At 42.6% G+C, this 24,257-nt stretch overlaps 1 protein-coding gene across 3 annotated transcripts in view; it reads right to left on the bottom strand.

The window, feature by feature from the left end:
* Positions 1–217: 217 nt before the first annotated feature.
* TSEN2 (TSEN2 tRNA splicing endonuclease subunit) overlaps positions 218–24,257 on the bottom strand; it is a 36,336-nt gene continuing 12,296 nt past the window's right edge. The window contains exons 4-12 of one of the 3 annotated variants that reach the window (XM_008572874.1): positions 23,800–24,004; positions 23,473–23,616; positions 22,332–22,409; positions 15,137–15,187; positions 12,881–13,019; positions 3,666–3,702; positions 2,805–2,916; positions 1,466–1,555; positions 218–442 (exon numbers count right to left, since the gene is read on the bottom strand). In XM_008572874.1, the coding sequence (XP_008571096.1) occupies positions 383–442; positions 1,466–1,555; positions 2,805–2,916; positions 3,666–3,702; positions 12,881–13,019; positions 15,137–15,187; positions 22,332–22,409; positions 23,473–23,616; positions 23,800–24,004 (916 nt within the window). In that variant the 3' untranslated portion in view covers positions 218–382. Of the gene's footprint in view, positions 443–1,465; positions 1,556–2,804; positions 2,917–3,665; positions 3,703–12,880; positions 13,020–15,136; positions 15,188–22,331; positions 22,410–23,472; positions 24,005–24,257 lie in introns of all 3 variants that reach the window. The other 2 variants (XM_008572872.1, XM_008572873.1) reach the window with 2 other exon arrangements.

Raw genomic sequence — 24,257 nt, 5'->3', positions numbered from 1 at the left:
CTATATAGGAATGGCCGGTGCGCTCACTGGCTGAGCGCGGTGCAGGCAACGCCACACCAAGGGTTGCGATCCCCTTACCGGTCACGAAAAAGACAAAAAAAAAACAAAAACAAAAACAAAAAAACCCCACGATGCTGGGAGCACCATGCCCTTTAATTTTTTCTTTTTATTCTTCTTTTTAAAAGATGACCGGTAAGGGGATCTTAACCCTTGACTTGGTGTTATCAGCACCACACTCTCCCGAGTGAGCCACGGGCTGGTCCCTAAAATTTTTTAATTAATGGACATTTACAATGAGAAGACTTTCTACCTAGCTCTGAACTTGGCATATTGTAGGACACTCAATAAATAGTTGACGAATGAGAAATCTGGGGTCAAATCATTAAAGTTCGTCTTGGTCGCTCCTCTCTCGCGAAGAAACCCATCGACTTAGAATCACCTCCTGCAACCAACCAAAACAAAAAGGTGATTGAATTCCAAAAACCGAAAGAGCATCCCAAGCATCTGACATTTCACAAAGAACTATCTTTGTAACAATGATACCCGTTCCCATTCTTTGTAGCTGAAACATTTGGAGAAAATGTGAATGTGATAATATAAATCTTACATGCAAATACTGTCTACTGTAATTACACAAAAGATTTTAAAAGTTAAACTTGCCTCAGCTATAGTATTCTCCTAGCACATTTCAGGAATTAGGCATGCTAGTATAAAAGCTAGTATTTAGCATCAGAACAGGTTTGTCACGGCACTGCTGTATCTGGGTCAGCCACTGAGCAGGGAGAAGTGGATTCTGATCAGCACGGTACGAAAAACTAACCTACTGGAGATAAGCAGGACAAATTGGTGGGAGGAGGCACGGGGCCCTGGAGACCGACCAGCAGGTCTGTGATGGTTGGGGTGTGTGAACGAGGAGGAAGGGTGGAATGTAAGGGAGAGAAGGAAAGCGATGCCACACTGCATGTGGGGAGGACAACGTCACAGCCCTATGAGCAGAGGGGAGGGGCACAGAGACATTAACAAATGCTGGACGAGTGGACAATGAATCTGGTAGCCCTGGCAGAAAAAATCAGCCAAGATGATGGGAGGAGGCTCAGTTCAATATGGAAGCCAGATGAGCATCTTGGGAGGCACTGAGTCAACAAGGACACCTTCGTCTTTGGGAATAAGACTTACAAGAGCTCCTGGCCTGACCAGGAGGTCACAGGCCGCCTGTGAGAGAGCAGTTTCAGCTGAGCAATGGGGCTGTCACAGGTAAAGGAGCAGGGCATTAAGAAACAGTGGGAGTCAGCACAGACTTCATGACCAATGCGTTCTGTGGGGAAAAGGTGAGACAGGCTCACAGGGCCTGAAAAGGCTTTCTGCTACCAAGGCAAGGCCATTTTCCTGGGACCACACATTCCAGAGGATACCATGTGATGCACAGAATATCCGGGACTACATGAATTTGTCCGAGTTTACCCACCTGAACTTTAATACTTCTCAAACATTCTGGTGACTCCATTTCTTTATCGGTCATGGAAGAGGGTTTAATCAAATAGCACAGCATAAGTTCCTATTGAGAGATGAAAAACAATGTCCTTATCCTACCAAATAATAGTACAAATTTGGGTGCATCAGCAGGAAATGCAGGTGGTCTCCATTCCCTCTCACTGTGTGCTCCCGGAAACACCACAAAGTGGAAACTCACAGAGCACATTAGCTTCCTCCTGTGAACTTTACAACTGGGGCTCGCATTCTTGACTGAGGACCTGCCATTAAGTAATCACTGACATACGAATAAAGCTGATATGTTGATGATAAACGTAGCATTTAAAATATTAAATATATGCTACAAGTCCCATAAAATGGGCATAAAAGTACTAGAAATAACGTAGACTCCTATTTCCTACAGGACCAACGTAAATCCTCAGCAACTTAACATGTTTAGGGGTGGTCATCTCTGGCCCTGCTGGGCCCTCCAGCCTCACCCCCAACTGTGTCTCCAGCATCAGTGGGACAAAATTAGAGGCATCAACAATTTGTTTTCAGTTAGCAAATCACTGAGTGACAGAGAACACACAAAGCTTTCATTCTTTTCTTGTTTTGGTGGCTGGCTGGTAAGGGGATCCGAACCCTTGACCTTGGTGTTATCAGCACTGCACTCTATCAAGTGAGCTAACCGGCCAGCCCTACGAAGATTTCATTCTTAATAGCCCCAGTGCAAGATGAAATTTTTCTCCTATCTTTGATGGCAACAGGATGTACTAGAACACAAGTCAGGAAGCCAGATGGCTGTGGGTTTGAATCCCAGTTCTGCATGAGCTGCACAATATTAGATTAGTCACTCAACTTCTCTGAACCCTCAATTCCTCATCCTTGGGATGGGGACAACAACAGAGTGGTAAAAAATCAGGGTGGTAGAGTGTTTAGCAATAAATATTAATTTCTTTCCTTAAGGAAAGGTGTCAACAATGCTTTGACTCCTTTGTGAATATGTGTACGAATGAATGTTAAAATTGCAACAGAAAACAGCCCATTTTATATATAGCAATGACACCTCTGGGAAGTTAGGCAGCCTATCTAGATCAGATCACCACGGGAAACTTCCAAGCTCGGGCACCAGTTGGTGGGAGGGAGGAAAGACTAAAATGTAACATGAGGGGAGGACCACTTCCAGCCCAATAAGGGAAGGAAGCAAAAGATCCCAAATCTTCTAGAGCACCACTGGCAGGAATGTTGTTATAAAGTTTCACATTTAAGAAAAAAAAAAAAAAGAAGAACATTTAAGTGACACTTGAAGGCCAAAGCTGATGCTGTGTTACCTTAGAGACATTGACTGAAACTCTGCTCAAGGCAGCCAGTGACTTCCAACTGAAAGGTCGGCGCAGTGAGCCTTCAAAATGGTCATCGACTAGCTCAATGATAACAGAATAACTGGAAACACAGAGAAAGCATTGCAAAAATAAACAGCATGCAATCAACCTGTTAAGAAGAATATTGTTTGTCCTACCAAGGACCAAGCTATAGAAAATAAAATTTACATCAACTGATCTTAAATTCCCATTGACTGCTATTGACAAAATATTAATGAAAAACTCATAGTTTAAGTTACCAACTTTCAGGCTCAAGTTACCAAATTTCAACACTGTCTTACAGGAAAGGAACACAAATACTTTTCCCAACATGAAAACTGTAAATTCACTCAATTGTTCAGATATTAATACTCACTGATATTAAGATTAACAATTACTAGATTAATTCAATGCTTAACACAAAAACACACATTATCATAACATGTATATATTTTGAAACATAATTGATTCTACATATTTGTGTGGTATAGTACTTATCAATACTTGTGTACAGTTATGTGATGTTCAAATCAGGATAATTAGCATATTCATTATAAAACATGATCATTCTTTGTGATCCTTAACCAATTTCTTGCTATGCTAACTCCCCTCCCCCTCCCCCAGTAACCACATATCTAACCTATATATTATTCTGTATGTAGCATAACAACGTTAGTGTGTAAGACAGGGACATGTGAAAATAGTACCTATCTCTATCAGGCCAGGAGAAAAGTGACTTTAATTGTTTCTAGAGCCCTGAAAATTAAATTGGAGGCCAGAAATTTCCTATGTCCCTTCAAGTCATTAATTTAGTTAAAAATCATTCCAAACCTTGCATGGTAAAATGGAGGGCCTTTCCGATACAGTACTGCAAAGAAAAAAAAAAAAAAGAAAGAAATGTATAACCACTCAAAACCAAAAGCTTACTTTATTACTTAATTTTTTTTTCCTCCAAAGGAAGGCAAACATCTAATTACCTGTACGCAGAAAACCTGCAATATCCTCTGTGGTCTATTTTTAAAATTCTAACTATTTTTTCCCCTGAAACAAAGTACAGTTAGTAAAGCAAATCTGTTGCCAAGACCCTGACACCCTCGTCCCACCCTCACCCCACAAATAAAGTCAAGTGAAGCGCAAGCCTTTCTTGTCTCGCCTCCTGTCCTACACTCTCTAGGGTAAGAGTGTGAAGTTCACGTGATGCAGGTTAATGTTTTTTTATTCATTTCAAATCAATGTAATTCAACGTGTCTGAGCAGCTACTCTGGCCAGGTACTGTGAAAGGTGTTAGTGCTAGATAGGAACAAGACTCATGCCTATTCTTAAGAAACGCAAAGCCAAGTGGAAAAAAAAAATAGTCATATAACCATACGTCATTTGGGTATCAGTCACCCTGCTGTTGGGTCCCTGAAGCAGGTATGGGTCAATTAAGTCTGTGGAGGTCAAGAAGAGTCACTCAGTGAAGGCTCAAGCTGGGGACTGCCACGTGGACTCTGGAATTTTGCAGGGAAAGACTGGCTAACTGTTTACCAAATCCACTTTTTCTGCCCCTGGACATGTGGCCAGATCTCATCTCTCAGTCTCCCAGGCAGACAGGTATGGCCATGTGTTGTGTGACTCTTCCAGGTTGGCCCATAAAATGCTCCCACGTACAAAGCCTGTCCTTCCTTTTTGAAGGTGACCTTGGAAGCCATGGGTTGAATACAATGAGACACAGGAAGAAGCCTGGGTTTCCGAAGCACAGTTTAGAGTTGATCTGCCCACCAGAGACACCCGTTTTGGATTTCACATGAACAAAAAATGAACTCTATTGTTAAGCCCCTGAGACTTGGGGTTTAAATGTAACTACAACTATGGGAATTACCATAACTAATGTACAATTACATCTGTAAGCTCTCAGCAGTCCCCTGGGCTAAAACTAATGCAGAAAAGTTCAAGGAAAAGTTTTGCTTCCCCTGAGGAATTGATATTTCCTTTTTGGGCACATCAATCCTGTAGCTAATCATGTTTCCCTTTGGCTCAGGAAGCTCAGAGCCAAATTTGTAGCAAGACTTTAGTAACCATACAGGACCCCCATGGACAACACAGTAACCCTTCACCTATCTTGTTTTGCTAGTCTATATTTTCCATTGTCACATTTCTTTTTTATTATTATATTTCCTATTTAAATTGTATTTAAAATATTTGGCAAGTCAAATTCATTGTGGCACACATTTAAGTAAATAACCAAACATATAATTCTCAACTTTCTGAGATGTGGTGTAGCAGAAGGAAACCACATACTGAACTGAGAATGAACTCAGGAGTTTTGTTTCCTGCCCAATCTCTGCCAGTTCGAGTTATATGAGTTTAGGTATGTTAACTTCTCTGAATCTCGGTTCCCAAAATTCTCAAATAAAGACACCAGAAGAAATTACAATCTTTTCTAGCCCTCAGATGCCATCACCTATGATCAAATACTCTAATATGTGACCAAATAATCGAATGTGCACCTGGAGCGTTAACACAGCTTTCAAGTCTGCAAATCACGTCTTTTCTGACGACTGTGATAGTGGTACAGCTTAGAAGTTAAAAGCAAGAACGCTGGCATGAGATAGACCCAAGTTCATGTCTTGACAGTGCCAAGACTATGTGACAACTCCCTGCACATCAATATCTGAATGAAAAATGGGGGTAATAATGAAGGCAGAAGTATTTGCGTAGTGTCTGGCTTATAGTAACCTCTCAAAGTCACCTGTAATAATAGTAATTATAATAATGACAGTGTACTCAGAGGGAAAAATTTAACTGTTTTATAAAAATCCCTCTCAAGTAGAAAGATGACAGCTTCAGAAGTCTGAGAAATAATGGCTACTTAAAAATCAGGTGTCGGGGCTGGCCCGTGGCTCACTCGGGAGTGTGCGGTGCTGATAACACCAAGGCCATGGGTTCGGATCCCATATAGGGATGGCCGGTTAGCTCACTGGGCGAGCATGGTGCTGACAACACCAAGTCAAGGGTTAAAATCCCCTTACCGGTCATCTTTATTAAAAAAAAAAAAAAATCAGGTGTGAAAGCATAGTGGGAATTAAAGGAAAGCACTCTCTTATAGATACATGCCAGAGAGAGATGTAGGAGGAACAACAGAATTAGAAAATGACAACTAGTGCAATAAGTAATTCAGGCAACCATTATAATTATTGGGAAACCAGCAAGTTACTTATTAATTACAAAAGGAAATATGTAAATTTATAACAGACATCTGACAGTGGCCACCTTAGCCAAATGATCACAGTATCACCAACAGTAGGACAACCTGACATCACGTACCTCCTGATGTGGCACAATAAGCACACACGTCACCTGTCCATACCAAAAAAACACTGGGCTTGAGTTTGATTATGAGGACAACAGTCAGACATATACAGAATGCGGAACATCCTATAAGAGTCTTCAAAAAAATTCAACGGCATGAAAAACAAAACAAGATAGAGGGACTATTTTAGATTAAAACAGACTAAAGAGAGTGCAGTGGGTTAAATGGTGGTCTCCAAAATTTCTGTCCATGTCCTAATCCCTGGAACCTGTGAATGTGACTTATTTGGAGAAAGGGTCTTTGCAGATGTAATCAAGTTAAGGATCCTGAGATGAGATCATCCTGGATTATCCAGGTGGGCCCTAAACCCAATGACAAATGTCCTTATAAGAGAAAAGCAGAGGGGAATTTGACATAGACAGAAGAGGAGGAGTCAACGTGACCATGGAGGCAGACTGCAGCGATGCAGCCAGGAGCCAAGGCAGGGCTGGGGCCACTGGAAGCTGGAAGAGGCAAGGAATGCATGCTCCTCTAAAGCCTTTGGAGGAAGCCCAGCCCTGCTGACACCTTGATTTCAGACTTCTGGCCTCTAGAACTGTGAGGGAATAAATTTCTTTTGCTATAAGCTGCCCAGTTTGTGATTTCTTAAGCAGCCCTAGGAAACCAAAAGGGAGATATAACAACCAAATGTGATAGATGAACCTTCACTGGAACCTGTATCAAAAAAATGAAAAGCAAAATAGCCACAAAAAATATTTTGGGGACAACTGGGAAAATTTAAGGTATGGATAATATTATTGAGTAATTCCAATTTTCCTTAGGTCTTATATTGTATAACTATGTAAGAGAATGCCTCTGTTTTTTGGAGCTACATGGAGAAATACTTATGGATTAATATGGATTGTGTACGTAAATATGGAAAATGTTAACAGAAGTATTTTAAATGTTTATCTAGAAAAATAAGCCAAGAGAGTGGTTGAGGACATAACCAAAGAGGGAGATGGGGAAGACAACACACCTCCTTTGTTCTGTGACGAGCATAGAGCTGCTCTGATGACCTCCTCCTACCTCCCCACCCTCCTACTGGGGACAGAACCAGCTGTCAGTTTCTGGGCTGGATGTTATGACAGATAATGAATGGTTCCTTTTGGCTCTGGAAATACTGTAACTCTGCTGGCTCCAAATGGTTCCTGTCATTGCACTTCTGTTCTGGCACTTGTAATTTGCAGGGAGCTGAGAAAGCACATGACCAAGTGTATTAGTCCGTTTTTGTTGCTTATAACAAAATACCTGAGACTGGATGATTTATAAAGAAAAACGAAATTTATTGCTTACAGTTTCTGAGGCTGGGAAGTCCAAAGTCCATTTGGTGGTGGTGACAGTGAACCAGAGGTCTCACATTGCAAGATGGTGGAAGTAGAGAGACAGAGATAGAGAGACAGACTGACTCTCCTTTTCTTTTAAAGCCCTCAGACCCTGACCACCATTTTTAATTCATTCACTATTGCATGGTCCTACAATCCAATCATCTCTTCAAGGCTCCACCTTTCAATTACCATAATAGGATTCCCCACTGTCTTAACAGTCACAGTGGGGACTAAGTTTCTAATATGTAAAACTTGGGGGACACAATTCAAGCTTCAGGGAGTTTTGTGGGGGACATAATTCAATCCACTACACCAAGCTTAGTCAATGCAAATCCAAACTTGGGGTGAGGTGGGGTGGGAAGGCGGTAACTAGACCTTTGGGTCAAACCAAATGAAATCAACTCATAACTGCATGTGTAAGACAACATCAGCCCTGAGCAGGTTTTTGGCATCTTGGCCAGCAGCATTAGTTAGGTGTTGTGGGAAGACAGAGCTGGGACCCAGACAGCCCTGACTACTGTACTTAGTAGCTGTCGAAGTCTAGGCAATTTACCTAACCCTTCTAAACCTCAAGTTCCTCCACTGCGAAAGGAGACCAATACTACAGGCCCCACAGGAGCGTGAAGATCAAACAAGGCAAGGTGGTTGGCTTGCCTCAAGGACAGCAGCCGGGGGGGGGTTGCATGGGGAACTTAAGGAAAGGCTCTCTCCTGGCTTCTGGTCTGTCTCTCACCAGTAGGCCACTGAGGTCAATTAAGTCAGTAGCTGCCCTTGATTTGAGACCCATATCCTTTGTTCCAGTATTGCTCCTGGAATGAAATCTGATTGACAAGATTTATTCAAGGAAAGAGTTTCCCTTATGTAAATTTCATAATGGCCCTTTATCATAAGTCATTACCTCTGAGGAAAAACAGTGAAGAGAGACTATTCTGGTTTTAACCTACATAGATCACTGATCTTCAAAATTAAAATATTGTTAAAAAACAGCAGGCACCGTGCAGCCAAGCCTGGAGAAGAGGGAGCGTTTAGGAAGCTGTTCCTCAGATCCCAGGCTCTCCTTGCCTGAGAACCCTTGCTATAAGGGAGAATGTGAAGACACCCTGAATGTTGCTACTGGGCAGTCTGAGGCCTGGTGTCAGAGGCCTGGTTCCACATTAATTATACAAGTGACTAGAAACAGATGATATGGCCCTGATGGGGCAAAGGACCCCAGGGAGTTGTGAAATAGGTGGTTTTTCTTTTCTTTTTCAAAAATCTATCCATCCCTCCATCCTGTCCACCTTTCCAACCATCCTTATAAGCAGTTTATTTTTAAATTAGGAAAGTTCTTTTTTGTCCCCCCCATATAAAGATGACTGGTAAGGGGATCTTAACTCTTGACTTGGTGTTGTTAGCACCACACTCTCCCAAGTGAGCCACGGGCCGGCCCTTAAATTAGGAAAGTTCTATCTATGCATTGCCCCCAAATGTGGCTTGACCATTGAAAATAAAAAGTTGCAGGGGAAAGGGGCCTTTGATGACTGCCTTCTAAGCATATATCATCAGCTGCATTTCTCACAACCGTTTTATAAAGAAGACATTGTTATTCAAGTTATATGATGAGCAAACAGAAGCTTAGAGAGATTAAGGAAAGTGTCTGAGGCAGCACAGGTAGTAAGAGGTAGAACTGGCTGGCAACCTAAGAACACTCTTTCCAGGGCGCCATGCCACCTCTTATTGCATTGCTGTAGCCTTACTGACTGGAAAATTTTACTCAAATTTCACCCACATAATGAGATAGTTGGGGAAGACCTGCCGAGCATTTACACTGAGTGGTTATACTTACAGGAGCATGAAAAGGGGAATAAGGGGGAAGCCAATGAAGAAAAACGAACAGGCATATCACTTATTTAAACAACGTGACCTGTAGCCTACACAGTTATCCTAAAACCTTGCAAACTAATCTCAAACTAATCTTGAGCATTCATGTGGTAACCCTGGGTTAGGATAACTGTACCTGAAATCCAGGCATGGAAGAAACAAAAGAAACCACTTATTCTAGAAGGATGGGCAACCCTTAACTTTTATTTTGGATTGATGTTCCCCTTCTAATGAAAGCTATAGACTCTTGACCCAGAAAAATGCACCAATCTACACACGCATTTTGAGAAGAATTTCAGGGAGTGCTGGGGCTGGCTGAAGATTATCCTATGATTCTAGATTAAGCACACCCTGCTTTAGAGCATTTAAAGATTTTACAGATTGAACTGACTTTCTTTGGGTATTTAAAAAGGCTCAAAAACATACAGACCTCAAGGAACATGACTTCCTGGAAGGCCTCTCAAATACCTTGAAATTTTTGTTTGAACATCACAAACAATTCTGAAAAGCATCCAGGAAGCACCCTCATTTGGCAGATGCAGAAAATGAGTTTCAGGGACTTAAAGGAATGACCCTAGTGCTGGAAGGGACATCAAAGGTCTATGCTCACTCACCCAGGCCGTTGGCTGTAAGTGCCACTTACATAATGACGACTCCCCAATGTATACCTCAAGGATCTCCTATGCTCTAGAATTATCTATCTACCTTCTCAATAGATCCACTGGACTTGTTTAGTATATCCAAACATCTAAGAGTTAGCCTTGATTCCTCTCTTACCCACAGACTACATATCCATTCTGTCAGTGGGATGGTCAGGCCCAGTGATGGAGTTTGGATGTGTTGTCCTCGCCAAAACTCATGTGGAAATTTGATCTCCAACGTGGCAGTGTTGGAAACTGATTGAGTCACGGGGGTGGATCCCCCATGAATGTATTAATGCTCTCCCTGGGGGAGGGGGTATTAATGAGTGAGTTCTCGCTCGATTAGTTCCCGCGAGAGCTCCTTGCTTAAAAAGACCCTGGCACCTTCTCTTTCTTGCTTCCTCTCACCATGTGATCTGCTTGTACCTGCCAGCTGCCTGCCACCTTCCACCATGAGTAGAAGCAGCATGAAGCCCACACCAGATGCAGCTGTCCCAGAATCGTAAGCCAAATAAATCTCTCTTCTTTATAAATTACCCAGTCTCAGGTAATTCTGTTATAGCAACACTAAATGGATTAAAACACCCAGCTTCCTTAATGATTCTCTCTGCTTCCATTTTTACCCACTTTGGTCATTAGAAAGACAGCAGATAGAGGATCCCATTAAATTAAGTCATTAAATTCAAGTCACTCCTCTGCTCAAAATCTCCCCAAGACTTCTGATCCCAAAACACGCAACGTCTTTGCTAGGCCCTCCATGATCCGGCCCCAACCTGACTCTCACCCCATCACTCTCCCCCAGGATCTCTAAGTTCTTGACACATCTGTCTTTATGCTGTTCCTGAAACTCTCCAAGTCTGTCCCACCTCAGGGCCCTGGTGCCTGCTGTTCGCTTTGCCTAATGTGTTCTTCCCCAGATCCTCATGTGAGCTACTCCCTCACTGTGGTCACGTGACCTATTCAGAGTCCCTACCTGACCACCCCACCTCCCTCACTCTCCATCCTTTTACTCCGTGTATTTTTCTTATAGTACTTATCAGTCCCTTACATTACATTACAGATGCTCCTCGACTTATGTAAGGCTTACATCCTGATAAACCCATCATTAAGTTGAAAATACTGTAAGTCAAAAACGCGTTTAGGGCCAGCCCGGTGGCGCACTGCTACAGTGCGCCGCTTGGGAGTGTGGTGGCGCTCCCGCCGAGGGTTCGGATCCCACATACAGACCGGTTCCCGCTCACTGGCTGAGCGAGGGGCGGGCGCAGCACCGAGGGTTGCGATCCCGTTGCCGGTCCCGGTCCGGTACGGGCGCGACACTGAGGGTTGCGATCCGTTGCCGGACACGAAAAAAGACAAAAAGGAAAAAAAAAATACTTTTTTCATATAAAAATTCCTAAATCCATTTTTACTGGTCTTTTGTATTTTTGTTATTATTGTTAAAGTTCTGAAATACACATTAAATATTGCTGATTGCAGTCACCAGACATAGCAAACTGGACAGTGACAAAAAGAGAAAAAAATACTCATAATTACCTGATATTTCTTAATAAGTGTTTCTGAAGTAATTTATTTCTTGGAGTTCTTTTTAAAAGCAATCTGTAATAACTGTTAGTATAATTTGTATTTAAGTGCAGTAGAGAACATTGGTGTGTCATAATTGCCTTAAATCTTTTAGCTTTACCCAGATATATTTTGAATATTTTCTGTACAAAATATACACTGTCTTTATTCCAAGCAGGTACATATATATTCTGTATAAAACAGCATGGTTAAATTGTAAATATACTTAACCATAGTTTTTAACGCGTTTAATACACCTAACCTACTGAACACCATAGCTTAGCCCGGCCTACCACAAACGTGTTCAGATGCTCGTATTAGCCTACAGTTGGGCAGAATCATCTAACACAAAGCATATTTTATAATGAAGTGCTCACTATCTCATGTAATTTATTGACTACTGCACTGAAGGTGAAGAAGAGAATGGCTGTGTGGGTACTCACAGCACAGTGTCCACTGAACACGTGTCACTTTTGCACCATCGGAAGTCGGGGGCCGTCTGTGCATATTTGTTTGCTTGCTTGTCTCTCCTTCCCCCTCCCCCAGATGTAAGCTCCACAAAGGCAGCTTTGGGTTTGTCTTGTTCACCTCTGTATTCCTGACACCTAAAACAGTACCTGGCCCACAGCAGACCCTCAGTAATTATCTGCTGAATGAAGAACTCACCTGGTCCAGATCAGGGGAGGCAGCAGTGTGTAGAAGTTTCTAAGAGCATGGGCTCTAGAATTTAAAGCCCAACTCTGCAAGTTACTGTCCCCGGAAACTATTATGGCAAACGACCTATTCTCTCAAAACTGCAGTCCCCATATCAGAAAAATGAGGATGATAAGAGTATCACATAGGATTGATGTGAGCATTAAATGAGAGTGAATGTAAAACACTTAGTACAACGCCTGGTACATAGTAAACACTCAATAAATGACAGTTGTCATTATTATTACAATTATATGATTATTCACACTTGGCAGATGAGGAAAGTCAGGCCCACATGACAAAGGACTGCCCTCAATCACACAACTCATGGCTGAGAGGTGCAGGTGGGTGCTGTAGGACTCTCTTCTAAGATTACAAACAAGAGGGAAAGTCCAAATTGGGGCTGCAAGCTTCTACTCCTAGGCTTTTCCCCTATATTCCTTCTCTCTTTCTGGACTTACTTTCTACCCCAATCCAAACATACAATATTTTCATCTAAGCCAGGCGGGGACACCTTCTTAGAAAAGCACATATAAGCAATTTGATTTTCTAGGGTGAATCTGATACAAAAACCTGTTTCTAGGATCTGCTGCAATCCCTGTTCTCATGGCAACCACGTGAAGAATTACTTACATAAATCTGTTCCGTACTTGAGTCCCACTTTGGGCACCCAGCCCTTGCTTCGGAAGTAATGGTAGGCCATGTAGGTGGTCCTGAATGTGGGCTGAATGACAGTGAAAGAGTTCCAGAGTTTAACGATTGTTAAAGGCTCCTACAGTTGGGGGAAAAAAAAGGCATTATTATATATGCATTCACTCATCATTCGGCTGGTGAATCGACATCTATACTAAGTGTGGAGCTGAAGTGGCAATAGGATCCCAACAGTGGGATTTAGCCAGAAGATCTGCACCTGCACTGTCCAATGGGCAGCCACCAGCCTTGAAACGCTCTAAGAGCAAAATACACACTGAATTCCAACTTAGTATTAAAAAAAAAAAAAAAAGAATGTAAACTATCTTAATAGGTTCGATATGTTGGGTTAAATAAACTACGTGATATATTATTAAAATTAATTTCACTTGCCTTTTTTTTTTAAACCTTTTTAATGTGGCTCCCAGAAAACCTAAAATTATACATGTGGCTCCCGTCTGAAGCTCCTATCACATTTCTGTTGCATAGCACTGTTTTAGAGGACTCAGAAAAGGCAGCATTTGAGAAGTAGCCCAGAGCAAGGGGCTGTGGGGTACTGGAGGAGGAGGTGGTGAGGGGGGCTGGGGAAGACATTCCAGGCAGAGGAGCTGGAGCACATGGGGCATTCAGGTGTAACAAGCTACCAAAGCTGGAGGGCAGCATGTCCCAACATTTCACACACCCTCAACAAGGAGCCACTGTATGTCAGGCCACATTATGAAAAGACAAAAATAACTTTGTAAGTAAAAGTTTCAAAGAAAAAGAAAAGATGCTCCATTTAGTCTTTGAAAGTAGAGAATTTATGTGACGGCACATAACAAACTAATAATCCAACTGCCTAAAAAAGAATTTTGTTTCTAATGTGGGAGCTAAAGAGAATGAGAATGGCTTGGTTCACAAAATATTCTGAGGTATCAATATAAAAAAAAACAGCAACAACAGAATAACTAGGTAAGTTTGGAATATTTTTTGCTTCATTTCAGTGTTTAGTAAAATGATCAATTCAGTTGGTTTAGGGCTCAAGCATTCAGTGAGGTTTGCTAGGTTTGGCTCAGTCTGAGATTTTAACATCATAAAGGAACTAGATTTAGTTTTTGTTAGTCCTTTTCTTTTTTTCTTCCGGCTGTCACTAATGTGAAAATTCCATGTGTGCGACCTTCTTTAAATCCCACTGCAGTAAACACTCAACCCTCCTCTGACAAGCAACATCTCGTAGAGAAGGCTGCATTTCTAACAGGGACAGCCCAACATTTTTCAGATGTTGAGGATTCTATAGAGCAGCTAGAATGTTCTGAAAAATTTCAGCTAAGGCCTGTGAGTGGAGGCAGGGTGGGACTGAGAATGGCTACTATCTGGCAAAATGAGTCACCTGTTTGGCAGACACCAGCTTCCAAACAAGACTGATGCAATTAGAACTTGGTGAATAATAAAATTATGTACTCCTAAGAGCCAAACAAAATACACTTTCTCTGTTCTATTCGCGGTTCTGCTTACCTTTCTCTAATTTTATTCGAATTATTTTCAATAGGTATTATACTAACATGGTTCGGCATTCAAGAAGTTCAAAAGGTGTCCTGTGGAAAGTGTCACCCCCCATGTCCCAAGCAACAGCGCCACCTCCAGTGTGACTACCTTGTGTGGCTACCTTTGTGTGACTACCTTTCTACTAAAGGCAGTAGGCTACAGCATAAAATCACAGGCTTTGGAGTTACCTGGACAAAGTTTCAAACACTAATTCTAACTAGACTAGCCATGTGTCCTGGGGTGAGTTACTTATTTTTTTCTGAGCCTCAGTTACCTTATCTGTAAAATCCTTACCAGCTGGAGGTAAGAGTTAGAAACATTGCATGTAAAGTGCCTAACGCACAGCCTTCACCATAGCAGGTGCTAAATATTGGTGGCTTTTATTTTTGCTGTTAGTTTTTAGTACCATTCTGACACAGATTTCCTGATCATTATGTAAGATATTGCACTTCTCCTAACCTCTTAGAATGCAGTTCAATACGAAAGGGTCAAAGCTGGCTTTTGCCTGAACAGTCCCAACTCAGGACCCTAATCCAAAACTTAGAGAAAAAAAATTCAATTTCTATTTTATTCAGTAGTAGATAGGTTTGTGTTAAAGTAATATGGAAATCAGTACAACCTGCTTTTAACATCAGGGAAATTTTAAGTGGATGGTGTCTAAACAAAACATCTTACCTTCTCGTAATAAATACTCAGACATCCTAGAGCATAGACCAGGAAGAAGGCCTAAAAACAGACCAAGCAGAAAGTGTTCATTAGAAATAGTTCCACGTTCTTGAAAAACTATTTTACAGATTGATTTCTCTTCACCTCCAACACAAATTAATGTTCTTAAATCATCATCAAAATGGTCATTGTTTCCCCTGACAGATGTACAGTATTTTGAAGTCACATATTTAACATAAATGGTTCAAATTTCAAAAATTAGAAAAAAATACAAGAAAATATGAATGTTACAAACTGGTTTAAATCAGTAAAAAATAAAACATTTGTATACATTTTTCCATTTTTTCCCCTAAAAAACTACATAACTGAAGAACAATGTTAATAGCTATAACAACATTAGAAACCTTTACACATTGGATTTTCACCTGTACAATTAAATAACCATATTAAACTGAGAAAAATATACATAGACAAAAATCGTGAAAAGCGTGAGGCAGTGCAGGTTTTGCCTCCATAACAGAATATGAGTTTTTCAGTCATCCTCGCTCTAAAGTGATTTTCTATTATGTAAACTCGATGTCTCCATTAGCTGCGTTATATAAAAGCACATTTTACAAAAAGCACATTATGAGAGAGCTTGCAAGAATGGCAAAGAGGGCCGGCCCGGTGGCGCACTGGAGAGAGTGCCGCTTGAGAGTGTGGCGGCGCTCCCGCCGAGGGTTCGGATCCCACGTGGAGACCGGTTCCCGCTCACTGGCTGAGCGCGGTGCAGGCGCAACACCGAGGGTTGCGATCCCATTGCTGGTCAGTAAAAAAGACAAAAAGGGAAAAAAAAAAAAAAAAGAATGGCAAAGAAAGTTGGCCCCAGTTGCATAAAATCATACTAAAATAGAAATTAAAATAGCTTTCTGCTAAAAAATATGCAGCCAAACACAGATAGCACCCAAATAGCCATGTGGTGCTGGCTTTACCTGTCTAGGGTGATTAGAATCTACAATACAGCTGAACACACTCCCCCGAGACTGGTGAGTAGCAGGGAACAACTAAGTAGTAGCTGGTAGTAAAATTGGGTTACTTTTTAAATAGAAGGATAAAAGATTAGATTTGTAACCAAACTGCAAATATTTTGCCTCTTCTCCCACTGCTGCTGCCACGAGGCACAGACCAGGAGGGGTCCGCTTGTGCAGTACGGCAACAACAACCAAGTGCTCTCCCCCGCGCGAGCCCTCCTGTGTCTGGGCAGCAGGGAAGCACTGACAAAACAGACTCACGCAGCTTGTTCTGTCACTGAGCACCCCCAGCCTCAGCACATACACACACAGGAACAGAAGGCAAGAGGACTTCAGAGAGCACAAGTGGCTAACACCTTAGGAATCCCTCAGGAATTGTCCAAATCCACCCAAAGTCGTTCTCTGCCTGGATATCTGAAGACATTTCTCTCTAGAGCTGCAGTTCTCAAAGGGTGGTCTGGGGATCCTGGGGTTCCCAAGGCCCTTTCAGGAGGTCTCAAGGTCAAAATGATTTCATAATAATATGAAATATGGTGTTCTCTGCCTGGTTCGTGCTCATGCTCCTCAGCAGATGCAAGATGTGTGACGGCTCCACAGACTGAAGCTGGAAGCAGATGTGAGACTCCCGCTGACTCCTAGGAAGCCAGACCTTAAAGTGATGCGCAAAAATGAAAAACAATGCCATTCTTCTCAATGAATTTTGTTTTAGAAAATATAGTTATTTTGGGGGCCGGCCCATGGCTCACTTGGGAGAGTGTGGTGCTGATAACACCAAGGCCACGGATTCGGATCCTATGTAGGGATGGCCGATTCGCTCACTGGGTGAGCGTGGTGCTGACAACACCAAGTCAAGGGTTAAGATCCCCTACCGGTAATGGGACCGCAACCCTCGGTGTTGCTCCTGCACCTCGCTCAGCCAGTGAGCGGGAACCGGTCTGTATGTGGGATCCGAACCCTAGGCGGGAGCACCGCCGCGCTTCCCAAGCGGCGCACTGTAGCAGTGCGCCACCAGCCCGGCCCCTACCAGTCATCTTTAAAAAAAAAAAAAAAAAAAGTTCCTCAATAATTTGTGAGTAAGTGGCTTGATGAAGCACTACTTAGTTTTACCCAAATCCAAATCTAGAGCTTCTCTGGAGATGAAGGTGGTCACCTGCCATGCCACTTCTCCCGGTAGCCATCCTGATCCCAGCCTGTGGCTTCTTCCCTGCCCTCTGTGACGGCCTCCTTGTTCTCAGCCCTCTAGAGTCTGTTCTCCACAGTGGCCAGTCATCTTCTTAGCACATGATGATCATGTCACTCTCCTGGTTGAAACCTCCAAACTGCACTTAGAATAAGTTGAAACTGCACTTAGAATAAAGTCCAAATTGTTTGCCACGGGCTCCATGTCCCCGCTTGGTCTGACCACCACTCTTTCTAGCCGTCTTGGCTCAGTTCTGTCTCCTGAACACACTAAGCTCATTCCTGCTCTTTCCACTACCTGGCATGTTCTGCCCCAGACTCAAAGGTCACTTCTCAGAGAGTTCTTCCTGGATCGCCCCATCTAAGTAACTCCCATCCTGACATCTTCTTCTTCAGTCATTTTTGCCTGAAAATATCTTTCTTACTTACATATGTTTCTCCAACTAGAAAGTAAACTCAGGAAGAGCAGAAACTCTGCACGCTGTTCCCTTTGGCCTAGCACGTAGTTGGTGCTCAATGCCTGCAGTAAAAGAACCAAACACACAGGTCCCAGACCCTGTCCATGACTTAGGCCCAAACAGCCACAGCCACCATACAGTAGGTCTCTGCACCTGACGCAGCTCCCTTCTCCTCAGTGCAGACACTTACATCCTACTTCTCTCAGCTACCACTGCCAGCCCCGCCAGGCACCCTACAATCTTATTTTAATACAGAATATGCTGCTTTTCAGATAGACTAGATGGTGGCCAAGAGGTGCAGTGGAAAAGACAAAGCTGTTTCCTCAAACGGCCGTGTCCCTTTCATTTTGTCACAATCTGCCCTTCTTGGTGCAGAATAGTGTAACATGCACAACGGAGTGTGAGATCTGACAGACCTGACTCACATCTGCATTAGCCGCTAGGGCCTTGCAAGTATCATTTAAATTCTCCATGCCTCGAGTATAAAACAGGGATGATAATACCTTCTTAACTAAAGATTTAATGAGACTAAATCTTGTAAACATTTGGTAAGCCATGCAAAAGCGCCTAAATTCTCAATTAATTTCAGTTTCCTTCCCTTTCTAATAACTGTTTAGACAGAATAGCCTTGAAGAATTCAATCTAATCCTTGCCAATCCAGATTCCTTCCTGGTATCTGTTAGAAAATAGGTTGTTCAGAAATTGATGAATGTCTTTTCACTTTTCATCAGCAGCAAACATACATTTCCTAAGAGCAAATGAAACCAAAGCCTCTTTTTTTTTTTTTTTTTTTTTTTTTTTTTTTTTTTTTTTTGACTGAAATGGTGACGGCATTCATGAATCTGCAAATTGCTGTTAGGTACTCACTACAGATGGAGAGGATCTTAGTTTAATTGTGTTGGTTTTATTTAAAATTAAATCACTGGTAGACTGGGAGGTCTGCAGAGGTTGGTGAGATCTCATTAGTAAACTTCTACTTTTTTAGTACTAATAAGAGGAGGGATGAGTTTAGTGATTGTCGTCTTTAACATCATATTGCTAAATCTAGTTAGGGCTCACAAGCATCATAATGGAAAAACAGATCTCTTGGGCCGGCCCGGTGGCGCACTGCTACAGTGCGCCGCTTGGGAGCGCAGCGGCGCTCCCGCCGAGGGTTCGGATCCCACATACAGACCGGTTCCCGCTCACTGGCTGAGCGAGGTACGGGCGCAGCACCGAGGGTTGCGATCCCATTGCCGGTCCCGGTCTGGTACAGGCGCGACACTGAGGGTTGCGATCCATTGCCGGACACGAAAAAAGACAAAAAAAAAAAAAGAAAAACAGATCTCAATGATCTCTAAGAAGCAATGAAGCAAATTAGCTCATAGGCATGAGTTAATTATCCCTGAAATGAATACCCACACAGAGTGGACATTAAATCATCACCATGTCCAGGTAACAAAGGGTAAAGGCTTAAATGTCATTGGCTAAAGGCAGGGTCAAGGAAGATGTCAGATATGGGAGATGTCAGATGGGGAAGTGCCAGATGAGGGAGATGTCATCTGACATGCCTGGATTATAGCTCTCGGTGCCCAATCAGGGAAAAAGCACATTTCACTTATGTGACCCAGTCATTATTTAGGTACAAGATCTATTTTATGATCATTATCAATAATTTAGAGACTGAGTACATATGTGCTACCAGGGAGGGAATAAAGGTGGGAACTGACTGAGCCCCTGTTACATGTGCCAGGACCTGTGCTGGATGTTATATTAGACACATTATTGTTTGTGTCAAAGTAATTGTGATGTCCAATACTAGACTGTGAACTTGAGTAGAACTGTTATACCCATTTAAGCACAAAGGAAGCATGATTTCCAAAAAGTGTTTTTTGGTGAATGTTAGCCCTCCCTCAGCATAATCACATCTTTCTCCAAACTACCATGAACCATTCAAATTCCATTGAAGCGCATTTTAAAGTTATAGAAAATATGTTCATTTGAAAACATCTGCCATTCTGTTTTAAGACAGTAGACAGAATCACAGACTGAACTAAAGCTATGTCTTTGTTCTACCCAGGCAGGTCAGCAACCTTATAAGGGATGGGGACACGATGAGGGACATACATTAAGTGCCTCCCAGGAAAGGAGGTACCTTACATCTATCACATCTTATTTGATCTTCACTATAATCCTCTGGAATGCTCTCAGGCACCAACCTGCTTCCAAGAACGCACAGTAGCCTCACGCCCTATCTCCTATCACTCTTGCCTTTCTTCAGGGAGTGTTCAGGAGGAGGCTGCAGACAGCACCAGCCATTCTTGTAAATAAAAAGCACCAACTGGTCAACTGGAACGGTGAGGCCGAACCCGCAGTTTCTGCTACTTCCCAGAGCCGAGAGGCTGGCAGGCTCCTCACAGCTCAGGTCTCCAGCCCACCCTCCATACTGATGCCACCTCTAGTCACTGCTACTCCCCTATGAAACCCTCTGCAGTGCTTTGCTGCCACCAGGACCAGGCCAGATCCCTACTCATACACACTCAGTCCTCCACGATCTGGCCTCATCATGCTGCCACTTTCACGGCAGAGCCACCTGAAAGAGCCCACGCCACCCCCCATGCCCATTTGGTAACCCCCTATTTACGCTTTAACATCCTCAGGTATCACGACTCCGTAAAGTCTTTCCAGTTCAGCTCAAGATCCTTATGGTCTCCACCAGCTTCTGTGCAAATTCCCTATCTTGCACATTCATTCATTTAACAAACAATTAGTTAGCACCTAACAGGTGTCAAGCACTGGGTCCGAGGACACAGGAGGAGTGATATTGACATGATCCATACACCACACTGTACTTATCACACGGAACTGTAATTATTTCTAGGCTATCTTTAGGACTGGAGCTGTATTTTATTTATTTCTGTATTGTTAGTACTTAGCCCAGTGGCTGACACATAGTAAGTACTCAGCAATTGTAAAAGAGAGAGTCCAACTAGCTACTAAATAGCTTTTACAAGTAACTTAATAAAGATAATGACAAAAATGGCAGTCAATACATCCTACGAAACAAAGTGTTAACTAGCCCCCACTTTACAGAGAAGGGACCTGAGGCTCAGAGAGGACAAACACCTAGAGAATGTGCATCCATGGCGCTGTCCCGTACTCATACAGTAGCCGCTGGGCACATGTGGTTGTTCAGTGTTTGAAAGGTGGCTGGTACAACTGAGAAACAGACTTCTGAATTTTATTTAATTTTAATTAGTTTAAATTAAGCAGTCACATATGGCTAGTAGCTACTGTATTTCATGGTAGACTAAGTAGTCTCATTTGCAAAATGAACAGATGAAATAAATAATTCCAAACATCCCTTCCTGTTCTGAAAGTCTGTGTTGTTTTTCCTTTCTTTCCTTTTTCCTCTCCAGCACTATGTCATAATGAAAATTTGTGTTTTGGCCTCTCTGCAAGGAAGGAAGCACAGACCAGGCGACACAGGAAATGAGGAGTCACAACTACTTTTCTGGTGACACAGCTATGAAATCACCAACGTGGATTATTCAACAAGCACTTTCTAAGAGCTACATATATGCCAGGAACTGTGTTAGATACTGCAAGAGCTATCAAAGAAAGCTGCCACAGAGCTCCTAGAGGAGTACCAGGCGACACAGGAAATGAGGAGTCACAACTACTTTTCTGGTGACACAGCTATGAAATCACCAACGTGGATATATTCAACAAGCACTTTCTAAGAGCTACATATATGCCAGGAACTGTGTTAGATACTGCAAGAGCTATCAAAGAAAGCTGCCACAGAGCTCCTAGAGGAGTACCCAAGAAGGGGTGCTATCTTCAAAGTCAGAAAGAACATTTCTGAGAGCAGTAAAAACATAAGCAAAAGGCGAACAACTAAACATAGTGTCACCACAAGTTAGAGGAACTCCAGATCAGAGGTACAGTGTGATGTGGTTTATGGAAGGCCTCTATTAGCCAACTTTTAAGAATGCAGCTATTGCATTAAGTAAAAGGAACACATATTCTTAGTAATTCTGCAGAAGAAAATGTGTGTGTATATATACATATTTTAAATTTTATAAAGTTTATTGGGGACCAAATAGGATCAGCCTGCAAAACATCCAGAGTCAGAGAAATGCTCTTGAAACTCCATGAATATATTAAAACACTGTGAGAGGAACACTTTAAATGGATGAATTGTATGGTATGTGAATTATATCTCAATAAAGCTGTATTCTTTAAAAAGCTGGAAAGAATTAGTAACATAATATTCAGCTAATGTGAAATCTTAATGTGAAAAGAGTGCTCAGACAAACCCCTTGCATCCACTGTGGAACGACATAGGGAAATCTGCCCAAAACGCACATCTTAGAACTGATGAAGTAGAGGTTGAGGAGTGAAATTTAGGAGGCCTACTTTGAAAGCTGCCTGTGGTGACTTCAATACTGAATTACAATACTGTTGCTGAATAATTACTGAATTATAGGACTGCACTGTGAGGTAAGCTCATCTTTATGGTTTTGTCCAGCCCCAAAGACCAATACCCAAAATGGTAACATGATGAAAACACACCTCTTCTAGGGTGAGTTGCAAATACTCAGAGATCCTGTATGGATTTCTTCTGCATATCAATCTCTTTCTTTGCACCGACTGAAGAGAAAGAAAGAAAACATATACAGATCAAATGGCAGCACTACATGTCATAGAGAAAAGATTGCATTTTTTTTTCCTTTTTGTCTTTTTTTGTGACTGGTAACAGGATCACAACCCTCAGTGTTGCGCCCGTACCGCGACCGGCAACGGGATCGCAACCCTCGGTGTCGCGCCCACACCGCGCTCAACCAGTGAGCGGAGCAGACCGGTCTCTATATGGGATCCGAACCCTCGGCGGGAGCACCGCTGTACTCCCAAGCGCCGCACTCTACCGAGTGCGCCACCGGGCCGGCCCGAAAAGATTGCATTTTAAGAGAACTTTTTTTTTTTATAAATTCCTGAGATTCATATGCTGTTGGCCTCATACTATAAACAAAAACAAAAACAAAAACAATTTTTATTACTTATGTGGAAAAAGATTAATTTTTCTATTAACATTTTATTTCCTTTCTTTACCCATGAATTTTCCCTGCAGTTGTGAATTTTTCCTGCATTTTGTTGAATTTTGTGTTGCTTTTTTTCACCCAACTGTGCCTCATAGCATGTGCCTATGTTGTTAATAAGACTTCATATACCTCGTTCTAGAGCTACCCAATATTTCTTCAATTGGGTGTTGCTAGTTTTAAGTGATCACACATAACTCTAGTGTAACAATCTCTGACAGCATGTGCCTTTACTGAAGTGGCTCGCAGTCTGCTTCCCAATGCTTCTCTCTCGGTGACTTCTATGTGTGAGCCCCCCTCCCAGGGCTGTACTACAGATCATACATAATTACCACTGCATTTCTTTTTCTCCCAAATAAGGGAGAGAATATTATGGGTACTGCTTTAAAGTATACGTTTTTAAAAAGTTAAAGTTATTCACAAACTGAGGTTTTTGCGGAACAGCCCTCATTGCTGCCATGTCATCCAGCACCTGCCAGTTCCCTGGGACGCCTCGCACATGCTGGGGGCTCACACCAGGCCTGAGACCAGCCCGAGTAAAGGCCATCCTGGTTAGCTAACATCTCCTACAGGCAGCAGCAGATGGCTCTGGAGGAAGCAGTTGGTTTTCTACTCACTTGCTCACTCGGGATGTCCTCCCTCTTGTTCCCATCACACACCGCCTCTTCTTCCTCCACGAGCACATACTCATGGTCGGGCCCTCTCTCTCCAGCACACATGAGACCTGCTCCCTGGCTGCCCTCCTCAGGCTGGGCGCCACACTCAGGCATGAGAGTGTCATGTCTGGAGCAGTGGACTTGGGGGAGAGGTGCAGCATCCTCTACCATGTGTTCGTCAAAGCTGTTTGTAGTTAGTGGGTGGTGCCCAGTGGCCCCCTGAAGACAGAGTGATCGCGCATTGCGATCCTCCACATTGCCTGACTTTCCTGAGTCTCCATTCATCACAGGAAGTTTCTCTCTCCCCATTGTGTCTTCCATGTTGGAAACCACTTCAGAGTTAAGCTCATGATGCAAGTGAGCCTCTTCATTCCTTTTTATACAAGGATGCGCAAGTGGCTTTGTGTAATCTTTGAGGATTCTCTGCACTGTGCTCTCGTCCTGCCCCTGTCTACGCAGGAGCTCTGTGGCCCATTCTACACTACGCTGATACCTGCAAGATAGAAATATGGTTAGGAACGACACCCAAATCCCAAAACTGAAATGACAACAAAGCACATAAAAAAGACCGGAAGGTGGTACGCCAAAATGTTTCCAGTAGTTTTACTGAATGGTGAATTATAAGGTAAAGACTTTCTTCTTTATACTTTTCTGCATTTTCTAAGTGTTTTGCAACAAGCATATCTTACATTTGCTTCTTTGATTTTAATAATAGAGCTTCATTTTATTTGCTTGATTTGAAAAAA

Source organism: Galeopterus variegatus, unplaced genomic scaffold, assembly GCF_000696425.1.
Source record: "Galeopterus variegatus unplaced genomic scaffold, G_variegatus-3.0.2 Scaffold845, whole genome shotgun sequence".
In the NCBI taxonomy this organism is placed as follows: domain Eukaryota; kingdom Metazoa; phylum Chordata; class Mammalia; order Dermoptera; family Cynocephalidae; genus Galeopterus; species Galeopterus variegatus.
This window is presented reverse-complemented; position numbering and strand designations above follow the sequence as displayed.